Genomic DNA, 18,026 nt, shown 5'->3' on the forward strand with positions numbered 1-18,026 from the left:
TATTTAACATCCTTAATATCTCTATTAACAATAAACATGTGGAATGAACAACTCAACAACAATCTTATGATGTATAGGGATGAAATAATAGGCAATGTACATCAGACAATATAGGACCACACTGACACACACACAATGTTAAGAGCATTTAAGTTGTAAGAAATCTGATAATAGCTTTTAATCTTAAGTTTGTTAAAAGTAAAGTGGCAATTATTGCACTTAAATCTAAAACTTTAATAAATACGGGCCCAGAAAACATGACTGACTTCGATATGGTTGCTGTCTAGTGCTAATCAGCGCATTAAAAGTTATGTCAATCAATGTGGGAAGAATAACATATTCCAAGTTTATTTATATTTTGGGGTTTTCCTTCCATTTAGATTAATGCACACTTGACCTGAATAGGCCTACTGCAACACTAGTCCTGTGGCCTAGACTGTATTATATTAAGCAAATAAAGTAAGAAAAGAGGAAAGAAATCAAACTTATAGTTTTCTTTTTAAATGTTTTTTTAGAAAGTGAGAGTGAATCATGAGTCTAGATTGCAACCTGAATGTAAAAAGTGTGTGCAGTTTTACAGCAATCAGAACACTGGGCAGACCTTACATTGGCTCTTTCTCCCAAATACAGACGCAATAAATTTCACATGGGAGCTCTAACACACACACACACACACACACACACACACACACACACACACACACTCTCTCTCTCTCTCTCTCTCTCTCTCTCTCTCTCTCTCTCTCTCTCTCTCTCTCTCTCTCTCTCTCTCTCTCTCTCTCTCTCTCTCTCTCTCTCTCTTTCTCTCTAACGCACTCATCAACAAACACATTTCAGTTAGGTATATATATGCCTCTGCATATTCTTCCTTTATGTACCACACACTAAAAAGCTCATACAAAATGTTGTAAACATTCTCCAGACATAACATCATATGGACACAAAATGACAAGAACACTGAGTGTACACTGTTAATATGTTTCAACCATATCTGTGCCGTCCCATTGGTTTGAACCATAGACTGTATATAAAAACGGTCCATGCATCTCCACTTACTCCACAAAGTGCCTTCTTGTTATTTTGGAGCCAGAATTTGCGCACTAGTTATCCGGCGGTGGAGCCGTGGTATCAAAGTCCCGCCCATAATGTAGCCGGCCACCAGGTGACAATTGAAATGTTGTGGCTTCACTTATACAGTCTATGCATCAACCCCTGGTTTGAACTATGTCTTTTGAGTCCAAGCTGGTTTGAGTTGTACACTCTTGAGACGCTCCATCAGCTCCACTGCACCAACTGACCCAGGATCAGAAATAAAAAAATAAAAATAAAAATAAAAACTACTCCTCCTACTCCATGGCCAGGGCGACCCTGTCAGGTGTCAACGGCCCCGTCTTGACAGAGATCCACAAGTCTTCAGTGGAATTCTTTTTCTTCTTTGTTTCTGACCTTGCGGTTGCCATGGCGTCTTTGCCACAGCAGCAACAGCAGCTGTTGGCATGGCGACAGCAGCAGCAGTGGCAGCACACCACCAAAGTGGTGAGGAGGACCAGCAGGGGAAGAGTTAGGAGGACCACCAGGCAGACTGTGTTGTACGCCCCCTGGTTGTGTTTTTCTGTAGCAAAGCTCCAAAGTTGGTTGAAAAAATCCTGGATGCTGTCTGTTCTTCCATCCATGGCTTTCGGATACGGAGCCGTGAATCCTTTCAGTTGAGTCTGTCTGGCAGTTGTAAAGTTTTAATAAATCCTTCAGAGGGTTGTGAAGTTCGCAAGTCAGTTAATGTGCCTGTTAGGCAGCTGCAGCTAATTAAGATATGGTGTTCATTTAAGTAATTTTACGGAATCTGGTTCCAGCTTTAAAGTTGTAAGTTATGAAGTTTTACTCTTTACGAAAACCTCAAACATCCACGGAGCCAACAGCAGTCCCACGTCAGATATTTTTAGCGACTTGACATTGAACTTTCATGTGCTTCTGTTTTCTACTTCTAAAGATCAGAGTTTACGGCACTATCTGATGAGGCATGTGTATGCGCTCAGGCTTGTGTTGTTTATGTTAAATGGAAACACTGGAAGCATGGAGGGTGACTTCATGCATGCCTCCTTCCTTGAAATGCCCTGTGAGGTGGTTACAAAGCCAAAGCGTTCTTTGAACAAATCCGAAAGACCAAAAGCTTATTTGTTTATAACAAGGTTTTCTTTGAAATCGCCCAGTTGTGATGATCTTGATGCAAGATGAAAAAGCCAAAATCTGCACTCAGCCAAGTTTGTTTATGCTGCTTGGCATTCCTTTAACTCTTTTCTTTCTGGTTGTCTACTTCACTCTTCTCTTGTCCTCTTGCCCTTTGGCTTTCAGTATGATTTTGTAGAGACGTAGTTCAATTTGGGTGTGTCTGTGGAACAAAAGAAAGAGAAAGTGAACATTGGTTTCCAGCAGACAGCTCTTCCTCCCTCCCTCTCTGCTTCCCCTGCCTCCAATCCATCTTTCTGTCTCTGTCTTTAACATCTCTACTCCTGCTCTCTCTCCCTCTTGTCAGTGTCAGCTTCAGATTTTCAGCTTTCCCCTCATTAATATTACATAGGAGTCATTCAGGATTCAGGGCAGATCATTCTAAGAGTCCCCCTGAGGAAGAAAGGGGCAGTGAGAGAGAGAAGAAGAAGAAGAAGAAGAGGAGGAGAGCGAGATTGTGTCTGAGGGAAGGCCAGACCAAGATAGAGGTAACCAATCTTTCTAAAAGTCCCGCTGAGACGGAGAGTGTCAGGAAAAAAAGAGACACGGGAGAGAGGTAGGCTGGGGACAGACCTGCTGTAGGAGATTGATCTGAATATACCTGGCTAATGGCTCCCATTGGAGGAGATATATAGGGTCTGGCTAAAGTTTTCATAAATGTCTGATTGTAACATTTTCCTCTGGCCTTGGATGAAATCTCTTCCTAATAGCTCTCCAGGAGAAGAATACACAAGGCGAGGTGCTTCAATGGGAGAAGTAGGTCTGCAAAAGAAAATTAAGTCATATTGTTCCCTTTTTCTCTGAGACTGTTTGATTAAGTCTGAGCGCTTGAGGCGCCGTCTTTATTTAAACGGTGTTAAACATCTGCAGTTTTTCAAATGATTTCAAACATCATTTGACTCAAGTATGTCCCCTAGATTCTCTGTAGTCACGGCTACAGCTTCTTTGTATTCTAGATGCAGGAGGGAGAAAAGATTTTCATCTCACATTTGGCTGCTTCTTAGGCAGAGAGAGGGGAGAGAGAGAGAGAGAGAGAGAGAGAGAGAGAGAGAGAGAGAGAGAGGAAGATGCACCTGCAAGTGGAGAGCAAATAGATTTGGTGTGGCTGTCGGCGTGCGTTGCGTCTCATGTGTGAAATTGGTTTACCCGCAGACAGCCTGCTAACTCCCCCTCCCCTTCCCCCCCATTCATTTGCTCAACAGGAAGCTGAACGCTTAAAGCTAAGAAGGCAAGAGTCATCTGAAACGTCAGATGCACTTTTAATGCACTCAAATTGAACAGTCGTAGGCATAACAGTAGTGGATGGAAACGGGCATTAATTCATTATCTTTTGCAGGTTTCCGTTAAAATTTGCGCCACATCAGAATCTCTATAATGAAGACTGTGTACGTTGTTGGGAGCCATAATGGCCCTGCCACGTTATTGTTGGTAATTTCCTTTGCTGTAGGTACATCTTGTCGTGATGAGCTTGGCTGAGCAGCAGCGCCTACGTGTACGCTCTGATCTCCCTCACATTAAGGAAACAATGTCAACACGACAAACCACAGCCTCTGAACAGTAAGTCTGTAGGAGAGAGGCAAAGGCCAGGGGCAGCAAAGAGGTGCGATATGACAGAGATGACTAACAATGAATCAGTGGTAAAGTCATTGAATGGAATGGATAACTAACCAAGTGTTGTGATAATTTTAGTCTCTGGCCAGAAAGAATGATCACTGTGAGTTATGTCTAAAACGTTTTCACGCTCACCGGCAGAGAAAATGTGAAACAGGATGTTAGATCATCAATGTCATAATCTCATTTTATCTTTGCTATGTGCTCACATACAAAAGCAAGAAAAAGTTTTTTTATTGTATTAAAATAAAATATGTTCTGGCTCAGGGGGTTTCAAACTATGTTCAAACCTTTCTTCAGGTAAATACTTTGATTGCCAGCCAAGAGTCTCTTTCGCAGCAGGCCTTTTGCAGTAATGTTAGAGTAAAAGAGGGTGTTCACCCCATACACGTTGATGGCAGTCAATATAGCCATGTTAATGCAAGAACATTGACTCTAAATACATTTAAATATTTCCTTGGTTCATATTATCTCACTGAGATGCCATTCTAAGACTCTGACGGGGTACTTCACTTTCTCATGACATTGTGCTGTCCTGGAGCGATCAATATACAGGAAAAGGCCACTCCTGGGGCACACAAAGCCAGGAAGGGGCTGAGAAAAATGTTATGATTGCACTCAGTTAGCCCCTGCTGCTTTTTAAGGAACATGTGCGACCTAAAAGACAATGTTGTGACAGAAGGCAAGGCAGCAATCTTTAATGACTTGCCCCGAGCACACGGTCAGAGCAGACCCTGCTTCATCAGTCAATGTTAATACACAACGCTTGGACACATTCAGCCACCAACAAACTTAAAGCCATACTCGTCTGTTTGTTTTTTGCTGTAAATGTCTTGGATCCTAAGTGCAGCTGTTTTGCTTGAGTAGCTACAGGCCTGCTGATAGTCTGGAGGAGTGCAGTTCTCCACAGTGAGCAAGTGCAAGTGCACAAGCCCATTACAGTTCAGACTTGTGTCAACTCGATCCTGACTTAGTTGAATGAGCAAAGTTGAGGACATTCTTACAGTAAAGAGCATGAGGAGCAAATGTTTAAGGCAAACAAGATCCACGGAACGGAGCAACGGAAAGTTATCCTAAGTGATTGATGCAACAAATGTAGAGATTATGACAAGTGAGAAACTTGTTTGACTTAAAAAAAATTCAAATGGTTTATTTTAAAAAGTCAAGAAAATAACTAGAAGAGTACGTTTTAGTGACACTCTTCAGCATTCACAGGCAGGAAGAAAGTTATTTCCATATCTTTTTAACTTGTCAAACATCCTGTCAAATCAAATCACTGTCAAAACAACACATTTTTAATAGGAGTCTGTCACAGTAGTAGCACCTTTTGCTTCTCTTTTTTCAACTTGTCACACAGCAATAAGCATCAATAGCCTATATGAACCACTCACAACAGTTTCTGAGTATTTCAAGTTACTGGCACTCAAGATCTCTTAACCTATCTTACCTTACTGTGTAGTGGCAGGTCAGCTCGCCCCTCCTGTTTAATCCAGTCGGCTGCTCAAACTTCTGCTGTTTCTGTTTTGACTTCTGGCTTCTGCTCTGATCTGGTCCCCCTCACCCAGACATCTTGACAAGTCTTCACTTTCTGTTCCTGTTTCCCTCTCTACCCTTGTTTCCCCTCCTCCTCTTCTCTCTGAGTGAGTGTGTGTGTGTTTTGGTCACAGCGTCACTGCACCCTGCCCACTTCTGTGTAAGAATGGGCCCTCTGTCTCTGCTTATGTGTTTCCTGCATGGGAAACTGGATTCTTGTGGTTGCTTTACCTCACTCACACAAGCACTGAATGATGTCAGAGAGCGAGGGAACTGGTAAACTGAATATGAAATGAAATCATAAGAAGCCTTTATGAACTGCGTCTCAAAACAAACTCTTTGGCTAGGATATTAATAGAAAGGCTCCTCTAACAGTAGATGCACAGATCTGAAAACCCGGCTGCAACAACAGCCTAAGTTGCAGGCAAGGTTGCAGCATTTTACATAATAACACTAAATTACAGCAAACAACTACTCCACCCATCTCAGAGTCCCAAAATGGGGATAAAAAGGGGAAATGAAAGCTGTTAAAGTGTGTGTGTGTGTGTGTGTGTGTGTGTGTGTGTGTGTGTGTGTGTGTGTGTGTGTGTGTGTGTGTGTGTGTGTGTGTGTGTGTTGAGTACCACCAGGTGTGAGAGTCTAAGATGCAATTGAGATATGAAAGAGTGATGTCATGTAAACTGCACACACACACACACACACACACACACACACACACACACACACACACACACACACACACACACACACACTTACCATGCCTGTGGCAATGTGGTCAGTGTCCTTTCAGTTCAGTCAAGCAAAAGAGGATTTTTATTCAAGTAAGAAAAAAAGAAAAAAAGTGTTCTACTGACATTAAGTAGCAGTCTATTTATTCCCCTCTTCTGAAAAGGGGAAGTTATGAGTGCACTGGCTTGAATACTGTACTCACAAACAATAGGATGTGTCCTTGTGAACATACAGTAATTTAAAAAGTGGTTAATGTGGGCATGCATAACCAGGTCACATAACCACTATGAATTTCCTTCTCTGATGTTTCTTTTAAATCTATTTTGTGCCACCACCACATGATGCTGTGTTAAGCGGTCATGATCATTTGTATTTCTAGGAGGTCAGGTTTTTTCTTTTACAGAGTTGGCCTCCAAATTCAACTATTCAAAAATGTAGTTAGGTTTTTTTTTCATAATAATGAAATTTTATACCCGTTAAGGTATGTATGTATCCTTCATCTGAAATATTATCAGATCACCACTTCTTATTTTATATGAATCTACCGCTACATTTTGTCTGATAATCTTGAAAACATTCCTCAACATCTGACTGGCTGAACATGCAGCGTGTCCTTTCACTGCTACGGGGCACAGTTACATGAAAATTTATGAGACAAGCCTCGCCATGTATGCAGGTGTGTCTGTGCCATCTTAGACACCCACCTACACACACACACACACACACACACACACACACACACACACACACACACACACAAACACAGACAGACTGGCAGGGCGCGTAGTGCTACACGGTGAAGCTATATCACAGCTGCTGTTGAGGCACTACGATGTCCAGTCACCTCGAGCAAGTGTTGATTAATGACCTCAGTGTAGCACCACTTTCCTTGATGGAAATCCTTCTTTACAGTAGTTTATATGAAAATGATTTCACTATGTATTTCACCTGCTGATTTTGATTGGTACTGCAGATGCACCTGCATGTAGATACTTCTATGCCATGCCGGGGTCATTAAAAAATCTTAGATTTTCAACTATGAGAAGCTGTCGGATTTCATGCGACAATGTGCCTTTTCAGGTCTGACTTTATTTTGTTCTTACATTATAAGGACCCCATTATACCTCCCCTTTCCTCTAAGTATGCTTTGTGTTCAATTTACACTCCAGTGACCCTCGTGTGCGTCTCATTTCCTCCATGGAAACCTTACTCAATACATACTTAGTTGTACTGTAATGGGTGTAGCTCAGCCTCCCATCTGGTTTATAAGAACCTTATTCTCAGTTGAGCTCACCTATGAAGGAAAGCTCAAACAATATATCCATTTATCCAGCTCGGTGTGTAGCTGAACAAATTGTAGGAAAGACCAGTGAGCTCACAGTGGATCACTGATGATAGCAAAAGAAGTGACTGTGACATTACCAGTAGCATTAAAGAAAGCCTCGTGGAATTACTGAACTGCGCAAAAGGGCATTACAAATCACTACGACCTACTGGTTCTGCCAACACACACTGAAATATGAGTGGGTATGATTCTAACACAGTATACTCTGTGACTTCTTGAATGTGAGCGCTAATGAAAAGTGACTAAAGGGTTGCTGTAGTGGAATCTGACAAGTGTCCAGAAATAGTCTGCTAATAAAACCAGTCCCCCACCCCAGAGGCAACCCTTAGCTGTGATTCAGTCCTGTGAAATATTTGGGCCCAGTGCCGTGAAAATAGGCAGAGAGCAAGACGGGCGAAGACTTGATTAGTCTATATAAGGAATTGCCTCTTGCATTCAAGAAACGCCATCATTGAAGAGCTATTGGTTGGCATGTAAACTTAAAGCTTTTACAAGAGCACCATTCCAGCTACGAGGTCAGTCTGAGCTATTTTAACATTTGATTACGTAATAATCTCAGCATAGTTATCATATGACGCAGGCTGTATTCTGGGACAAGACATTTATATCAAACATTTCTTTCTCGGCTTGTGAAGAACAGAACTTATCTTAAATTATTCTGCTGCATAAATAAATAAAGGGTGTCACTGTAAGCTTGCAGTAAATTAGGTATTTTCCGAAGTGCTTAAATTTAAAGAGTGGGGACTTTTAAGTTCCTCTTTGCTCTCCAGAAGCAAAATGAGACACCGTGGGAATAAATAGTCACTCAAGCTAGCTAACATTTAGAAGAAGAAAAAAACAGGAAGAAATACAGAGGACAAAATAGATGACTCATAAAGAAACTGATAGAATCAGCTGACACAGACAATTGAGTGTTAAAGCAATACTGGGAAATACACATACTCACTTAGAGTGGTATCAATCTCATCATCTAACTCTGTAAAAAAACATATTTCCCAAAATGTGGAATTTAAAAAAAAAAGAGTGAGTGACATACATGATAGTGCAAGATAGATAGATAGATAGATAGATATATAGATAGATAGATAGATAGATAGATAGATAGATAGATAGATAGATAGAAGTCTCTGAGTTCAGACAGGACTTGCACAGTTGCGTGTAAAGGCAGATTAATGCTACATAATATTTGCTATCGCATTATGTTTTACAAACAGACTTTGACTGCTGTTTCCTCCTAACAGAAATGTCTAATAATCTTACAATACAGACAGTGGCATGTGGTCATGGGGTTACCAAGAAGTACAATAGTGCACGTTCCCGTTTCTGTTGTTGAGAGTTTTTGAAATGACTTATATGCAGTGTCATAGCCGTTTAATTAAAAACGATAACAGAAATGATTCTGTCTGAAGCATATTATTGACACAGCAAACAAGCCTAATTAGTTCACCCTGCTGTGAGAACAAAAAGAAAACTTTTCTTTTAAGACTTTGCTCAACCTCAATTCATATCATCATGGCAGTAATTAAAATCTTCTGCTTGCATTATTCTCCTCACTATGTTACAATTTGTCATCTCTGTGTTTTCTCAGTATCCCCCAGGTAATAGCTGTTAATCAATGTCCCCTGATAACAAAACCGACTGGTGCCTGACTTCAGCTGGAGCACTGGGCTTCAGTTTGTATGAGTGGCTCCAGTAAGGAAGAAAACCTGACTTTTTACTCACTGAGCTAAACCGAAACATTAAAACAAAGTTGCTTTTAAATTTTTTTCCCCTTATAGTTATGAAAAAGGTTTCCTAAGCCACAAGGAAGAAATTTCTCAACCCAAACCTTGTGACACTTTAACTTGCATAAGATAGCCATGATTATGCACATGGTTTGTGTAACCATGACACTTTTTTTAGCGTTGCAGTTTCTGTTAAGATGATGAGATAAATCTTTTTTTGGCAAGAGTTTTTCCCTTTCAGACTGACATTCCTGCCATTCTTGTTTATTCCAGGTTCCAAAAACAAATAAAGTTGACAGTCTTACACACATGCCATTACAGCATGATTTCCATTCAGTTACATTCAATTCAAACTGTGCATCAATGCGTGTTTGTGCATTGAATTAAGGCTGTGATGCACTCTCAAACAGCGAATGTGATCTTACGCTCTCAAAAACACACACATTTAAACACACACTCCTGCACTGTGGCTTCTGCAAAAAAAAAAAAAAAAAAAAAAAAAAAAAAAAAAAAAAAAAAAAAAGTCTTGAGCATGTAACATGTGATGTGATGAAGTACAGACTCTCTGCTGAGCTCAACCCTCAGGTCACTGCAGCCCTCAGAGACACTGTCATATGTGTGTCAGCTCTCATATCTGAATGGCTTCTGAGGACTTGGGTGTAGTTCAGCTGATGCAGACGGGGGCCATTAAGGAGCGCTGCTGGCACACTGCAAAAATCAAACTCCATTTTCCATTTGGCCTCAAATCATGAATAGAAAATGGCAACACATTTCTTTAGAGCAGAAAAAAACAAATAGAGACAAACTCTCACAACAAAGTCCAGAAGGTGAACACAGTTAGCTAAGCACACATGGTGGTTATAAAAGCAGGAGATAGTTGGACATTATGTTAGTCTATGTCGACGACGTTCCATTTATGGGATAGTTCTGGTGCTGCCGAAGGATCTGCCGGATGTCCCTCATTTTCAGCCGGATGTTCCTCACCTTCCTTTCTTTGTGTTGGCATTCTAAACTCCGGTAGATTTATGAGGACTATTTATGAGATGTCTTGCAGGGTATATAGAGACAATATCAATACCAATCCTGAGTTTTCTGTTGCAAGACTAGAACAACCTTTGAATGTACACGTTCCACCAAAACAAGTTCCTTCCCGAGGCTATTTTGCAGAGGCATCGTTGCTCCATCCGGCGATAACAGCTGCCCAAGACGATTGCGATTGGTTTAAAGAAACGCCAATAAACCAGAGTACGTTTTTCTCCTATCCCGTAATGTTGTGTGGTTTATCCAGACCTTCCTCCGCTGCGCTGGCAATGCAAGACTAACATTATGTAAATCAGTGAGACCAGAGGGTATTTCTGCAGTAACCAAGGAGTTAACAGTAACATTGTGGAGACTTAGACATTTTGATTTGATCATATACAATCACATATTTGTGTTTTGGAGGAAAGTGAGCACACAAATAGGATTACAAAAGTATTCACAATAACTTATCAACTAAGGTAATCTGACTGCACAAGAAAAACTTCAGTTTTGCCCCAACATGAGTCAGTTGCAAGCTGATTAAAACAACAAAGACTAGAGAAAAGTAAGAGAGAAAAGACAACACAAAGCTAGAAAAGTAATAGATGCTGTAAATTGTGGGAATATCCAGTTGTGATGCACAAATGCACACTTTACCTAAAGTAAAAAGAGAGATCAAGCCTCATCAACAATACCAGGATGTCTAGCCCTGGATTCACATACGGCTGACTTTTATCTTTGGGGAAATACTATCAAACTATTTACGGAAGCTATACCATAGCTCAAAGGCTATGATACTTGGGCCCATTTGATAGGGCATGGGGGTATGTTGGACAAAAAGGTTGGAAACCCCTATTGTAAATTAAAAATCAAATATAACAACATACCAAATGTAAGAAGAAGGTTAACAATGTTTACAACCACATCTAAGCTTCTAAAATCAGCTTAAAATAACATTAACTGTATAACCAGTTTTTTCTTTATCTTTTGGTTCATTTCTATCCCCCCAGCTGTCAGTCTGACTGATTTTCTAGTCATAAACTTACGTCTGAGCCATGTCAACTCACATCAATAGTTACAGGCCAGCCCATTCAAGAGGTAGAGTCATGAGTGTGATGCATTTAGTGGTTGCTGTACTGGTTGGGTTGGTGGATGGATAAAGCCTGAGCATCTGCAGAAGACTTATTTAGAGGGAGATTAAATCTAAAATATATGCAAGTGTACGGGATAGTTGGTCGATCAGTATTAGTCGAGAAAAACAAAGAACAGTCTCATTAAGCAGTATTACGGCTACAGAGTCTCCATCATTCATGCATTCATTCATCAGTTACAAATGTTCTAGAAGGCTGAAAACCATAATAAATGGTTGGACAGATTATTACAACAGGCGTTTTCCTCTTCACTTGTGATCCTCTAATTACAATAAACAAAAAACAAAAAAACTGGCTTTAGTTTTAGAATGTGATGCTCAACCAGCACATCAAGTCTTACCTCACATTTGACTCTGCTGGGGTTGTGAATAGTTAAGTCTTTGTGCCTCTATGAGGCCCTGTGCAGGCTCTCTCACTCCGACTCACGGAGCTTTGAGCATCAATAAATGGCTGATGAAAATCAAGCTGCTCACCGACCGGTTTCCCTATTAAGCCCCGGTGTTTACAACCCCGTCACAGAGAGAGTGTAACTGGGAGATCTGGGTTGCACCTCCCTCTTATTCAGATGCCTGCCAGGGCCGGTTAACTTTCTGGGTTCAGTGAGATGTAAAGAGGCTCTAGGAGCGCATGGGAGGATGGGGATGGCTCACAACGCCGCTTTTCATCAGCTTCACCCCGTCACCAGCTCGGTGCTTAATCCTGTAGAGAGATGTATGGGGGTTCTCAGACATATGGGGTCAACGTCTGTCCATCTTTGGTTTTAGACATAGACATTTCTCTTGCTGGGAAGCTTTTGTTGCACAGTACAAAGATTACAGTAACGTAACGAGTCGAGTGATATTTTCTTCACTTCACCTGTCTTCTCTGCCTCGCTGTGTGTGTGTGTGTGTGTGTGTGTGTGTGTGTGTGTGTGTGTGTGTGTGTGTGTGTGTGTGTTTGTGTGTTTGTATGTGAGTAGAGGGGCTAAGCCCCGCCCTCAGTGAGAGCAGAGAAGATGAGAGAAACTAGTGTGACCCTAATGAGCAAAACCCAGTAATGCTTCCCCACTGAGGTGAGATTAAAGGAATGCACATAAATTAGGTAAATAACATAAATAAAATATTATGATTCTTTCAAGGAGGAATGCAACAGAAAGGGAAACACTGATGTTTAGCTGCACTAAATCACATTTTCTGACATTTGTGCAGCATTTTCAATGTTGTCATTACAATGTAAGGAATCTTACTTTATCTTTGGGGAAACAAATTATTTTGCATGGGTTTATAGTTTTGGATGTACCTTTGTCACAATAAAAAAAGTAGTTTTTGTACTTAGTTTGCTCATGGAAAATGCTACAATTGGGGGATATTCCATTTGTAGTTTTTGCAGCTTGGGAGACTTACAACAAAGCCCTAAAGCACTTTTGGAGAGACGATTCAGGCGATTTTGTAGAGAAACCACCATAAGCCTCGGTGGACTTAACTCGAATGCACCAAAAAAAACATGAAGCAGAGAAAGGTAACACTGCATTTAGCAGAGTTAGAAAGCTGACTTACTGGAGTCAACTAATCATCTTATAGATTTGGACGGTAAAAGCATAGTAGCTTCAGTCCATTGTAGCTCTAGTTCCTCTGGACTACAGTTGCTGCCAATGTTCCCACTAATGTTTGCATAATGATACTAAAATATAAAATTTGCATGCTTTCTTACAAAACAATTGTTGCATATCTCACTCTATATTATTTAAGAGACTACATTACTGCTGCTAATGTACAAGCACTGTATGACAATGGTCAGATTTGAATAGCATGCAGATTAAACCTCAGTCTAACCTCAACTTTATTCTTAACCAAACTGTTATAGTTGTCTTCAATGTAGGTCAAGATTTTCATATGATGAACCATAGAAAATACAGTGTTGAAATCATGTTGTTATTAAGATACTTCTGTCACTGTCATCTGTGTCGAGCTACACTTTCTCTTTGAAAAATCTTCTTTTAAACACATGTAGCCCCACTGTAGAAATAAGGGATTACTGTATTTCCAAATAGCCTAAAAGTAGTAATTGCTACAATGGAAATAAGTAAAGTAAAGTTTTAAATAGTGTGAAATGTAAATAGTTAAAGGACTCAAATTAATAAAAATTCTGCTCTTAATAATATCAGATGTGAATAGTTAGAGTTAACAGAATAAAAACACAGAATAAACCTTTAGTTTCAACTCTGTTTAATTGGTCAGTGACTGAGAGCCGTTGTACTGTAAATGGCAGTAGGTGACAGTCATACTGTATCATGCTAGATTAATTACACAAAATAAATATGTAAACTAATATAATGTAATTAATGAAAATCAACATGTAAGAGTTATCTTTTTATGTAGTTTGTGGGATAACATATTGTTATCACGTTCAAATAAACTTCTCCTAATTAGTTCGAGATGAGATTACAGGTTCAAGTCATTTTTGCCCCTCAAGCAGGTTCAGTTGACTGTGTTCTGTGGATTTGTTTCAAAATCTATGTCCTTCCTGCTGTCTGAGCTCTAATTACTGGCAGCTGCAATGTGGAATATCACTACAGCAAGTTGCATGCTCAGTCACCACAAAAACACTTTTGAACAGAATTCATCTAATGCTGCCCCAGGTCTCATCTGGCTTATAACGTGATGAATAATACAATAAAATGAAACAAACAACTAGATTTCACTGGATCAACATTCTAAATTTCGTTCGCGTTCAGGCTACAGCAAGTGAGAAGAAAGGAGGAAAGTGTCAATTTACTCCATCTGCTGGTTGGAATATAAGGCAATATTCTTACTGTATTCCATGTGTACTAATTTAGGATAACTGCATGAAGAAAATAAAATAAAGAATATCTTCTATGGAAAAACTTGAACAGCACTCTTTATGCAACGGCAAGGCTGTGAGATATATGTCATGAACACAGCCTTCCCTGCACTGTATGAACCCAGCAGACCGTGGCAGCATAAACACAGCAGGGTTTGTAGTCTCAGAAATGAATTATACAGTAATCATGTTGTGTCTTTTCAGTTGTGCATCTTGATAAATCTGGCCAGTTTTAAATTCAAGCCACTGCTCCCGATGCTGCTCTGCCATTGGTTAAAGGATGAATTAGGCATTTGTGTTTAGCAGAATGTGGGGTAAATTATTAAAAAGTTTTATAAAATTGCATGGAAAGAGGGAAAAAAACATCACCTTCTGATGGGGTAAAGCAGGGACAAGTTGCTGTAAAACCGGCTACTGAAGCCACTGACGGTTCCTCCACATGCCTGATGGAGAACATCAAACGGCAAACTGTGAACATTGTTTTCATGACGCAGCCGTTCATGGGAAGTGTTTTGTTTTGATAAAGGCTGAACATGAGCTTATCTCTCTGACCTTTACTACACTGGTAGTGCTGTGTTGCTCATTAGGGTCTGACTCTAATATATTCACAAACTTCATGCAGGCTCATTATTTACCAAGTTCTTTCTGCTGAGCAGACATTTGAATGGGTAATTAATGGATAATTAGAACATGCAGTAATTAAACAATGAATCTCAAAACTGCTGAATTGTCTTCTGTTTTTTGTGATCATATCTGCTGCTGCTATAATGCATGTGTGCTATTGCACACAAAATGCTATTTTTTTTTATTATTAATACATATTAATGCTATTTTTTTATTATTAATACATATTATTATAATTATTCAAGCTTGATTAACAATTGGTAGTTTAAACTGGTGCACTGTTGTCTTAAAATCAAATGTGTTCAACTTTCTTAGTAAAGGCCTACATTTGACAACTGAAGTTTAGCCAAACACAACCTATGCAGTTGAAGCTAGGGCTGCTTGGTTGTGGAAAAAATCATAATCACAATTATTTTGGTCAATATTGAAATCACGATTATTTAACTACTCATTGACTTTTGGAAATGTTGTTGAACTTCAAAAACAGTGAAACAGTTAAACAAATCAACAGTGAAAACACCTGGACCTGTGAGATTTCCCTTAATACTTTTCCCGTTAAACTTCTTCTGCAAAATGATAGTTTTTCTCGATTAAATTACAAAAAAATACTAATAAAAAAGACAGTTAAACGACAAAATAAAACTCCATAATTTCCAGTACTTAAATACATCTATTTACACATGCAAAAAGGAGTAGGAAGAAGTGAAACGTATGTACTTCTACCCCTTTATACCCTTTCTACCCTATTAGTATATACTAAACTAAGACATTTTTCAACATTCTAAAATGACTTTTTTCAACATACTAAACTCTGACTTTTTAACCCTTTTTTTCAACATACTTTGACTTATTTTTCAAAGTACTATACTATGACTTTTTTATCACTTCTTTCAACATAATATACTATTACTTTTTCACTTTTGTCGACATATTATACTATGACTGTTTTGTCAAATGATACTATCATGTTTTACGAAAACAGACTTTGTGTCAGCTCAGATAGTTGAGGGTTATAAGATGCTCATTGGTCCACGGAAGGTTGAGTGTTCAAATCTCATGTGTTTCAAGAAGTTTTGAAGTCCAATATAGGCTACTAAGCAAAAAAGACAAATTTGCCAAAATCATAAACTCTAGTGTTAGGTTGTATAGCTGAGAGTGAGGAGAAAATGATTGGAGGACAGAAGGTTCATTTATGAGGTCCAATGTGACAAATGTGCTATGAGACAAATATGACAAACACATAAAAGATCCTTTATGTTTTGAGGGCCATATACTAAGTAATAAAAGAGACAAATATGACAAAAACTTGACCATGAGTGTCAGGTCAGATATCTTAGGGTGATAAGAGAAGTCTTGTAAGAGAGAAGGTTGTGTGTTCAAATCCTACAGGCTCCAATTAGTTTCAAGGCCTGCATTACATTGATGAAGAATAAAAGTAAAGGAGAATTGTGTTCCTGCCAGTCTCTCTTTTTTTGACATTCTGTACTATGACTTCTTTCAACATACTATACTATGACTTTTTTATCACTTTTTTCGACATACTATGCTAAGACTTTTTTCGATATACTATACTATGATTTATTTATCACTTTTTTTCGACATACTACACTATGACTTTTTTTTATCACTTTTTTCGACATACTATATACTATCACTTTTTTCAACCTGCTACACTTTTTATCACTTTCTATCCCTTTTTTCGACATGCCATACTATGATTTATTTATCACTTTTTTCAACATACTATACTATGACTTTTTTATCACTTTTTACGACATACTAAATACAATGAATTTTTTATCACTTTTTTTTCAACATACTATACTATGACTTTTTTGACCTGCTACACTTTTATCACTTTTTATCCCTTTTTTCGACATGCTATACTATGATTTTTTGACCACTATGAAGTTTTTCAGTATACTATACTATGACTTTTTTCGACATGCTATGCTATGACTTTTTTATCACTTTTTTCGAAATGCTATACTATGACTTTTTTTCAACATGTTATACTATGACTTTTTTATCACTTTTTTCAACATATTAGGTAACACTTTACAATAAGGTACACAAAAAAATAGGTAGGAAATGATTAGTTACTGTTTTTGAAAGAGTAACGAATGATTAGTTACTGTTTTTCAGAATGGTAGTTACTGTTTTTCAGAAGGGTAGTTACTGTGACTTTTTTGACATGATATGCTATAACGTTTTTTGACATGCTATACTATGACTATTTTATCACTTTTTTCAACATACTATACTATGAGTTTTTTATCACTTTTTTCAACATATTTTACTATGACTTTACACCCTGCTATGCTCTGCAGTGCCCTGCTATGCCCTGCTACGTCCTGCTATGCCCTGCAGTGCCCTGCTTCGCCATGCACTACAACAACTACTAGTTCTAGTCATAGTTCCATTATCTTTATTGTGACTAGTATTGCCACTGTTCATCACACCCCCAACCGGCACCGTCAGACTCCGCCTACCAAGAGCCTGGGTCTGCCGAGGTTTCTCCCTAAAAGGGAGTTTTTCCTTGCCGCTGTCGCACTAAATGCTTGCTCTTGGTGGAATTACTGTAATTGTTGGGTCTTTGTAAATTATAGAGTGTGGTCTAGATCTACTCTATCTGTAAAGACGTCTTGAGATAACTGTTGTTATGATTTGATACTATAAATAAAATTTAATTGAATTACTTTATCACTTTTTTCGACATGCTATACTGTGATTTTTTGACATGCAATACTATGACTTTTTTGACATGGAATACTATGACTTTTTTGACATGCTATACTACGACTTTTTTGTCACTTTTTTGACATACTATACTATGACTTTTTCACTGTTATCAACATACCTATCAAGTTTTACAAAAACATAAATTCTGTGTCAGGTTAGGATGATAAGATTATCACTGGACCACAGAATGTTGAGTGTTCAAATCTTATATTTTTCAAGAAGTTTTGAGGTCCAATATACTAAGTGAAAGAGACAAATATTACAAACACATAAACATATGTGTCAGGTCAGGTATCTTAGAGTGATAAGAATCTGATTGGAAGACTGAAGGTTGAGTGTTCAGATCCTATAGGTTTCATTAAGTTTTAAGGTCCAATATACTAAGTAGAAGAGACAAATAAGACAAACACATGAGCATATGTGTGTCAGGTCAGATAACTTAGAGTGATAAGAGAATGATTAGAAGACAGAAGGTTGAGTGTTCAAATCTTGAATGTTTTGGTA

General features: G+C 38.7%; 1 protein-coding gene across 1 annotated transcript; it reads right to left on the reverse strand.

The window, feature by feature from the left end:
- Positions 1-776: 776 nt before the first annotated feature.
- Positions 777-5,450, reverse strand: kiaa0040 (KIAA0040 ortholog). Its single transcript, XM_028593845.1, has 2 exons — positions 5,282-5,450; positions 777-2,386 (listed from the first exon to the last, which is right to left on the reverse strand). The coding sequence occupies exon 2, from the start codon at positions 1,671-1,673 to the stop codon at positions 1,347-1,349; it is 327 nt and encodes a 108-aa protein (XP_028449646.1). The 5' UTR covers positions 1,674-2,386; positions 5,282-5,450; the 3' UTR covers positions 777-1,346.
- Between the last annotated feature and the right edge of the window lie 12,576 nt (positions 5,451-18,026).

The sequence above is a fragment of the Perca flavescens genome, chromosome 12 (genome assembly GCF_004354835.1).
Source record: "Perca flavescens isolate YP-PL-M2 chromosome 12, PFLA_1.0, whole genome shotgun sequence".
Taxonomy (NCBI): Eukaryota; Metazoa; Chordata; class Actinopteri; order Perciformes; family Percidae; genus Perca; species Perca flavescens.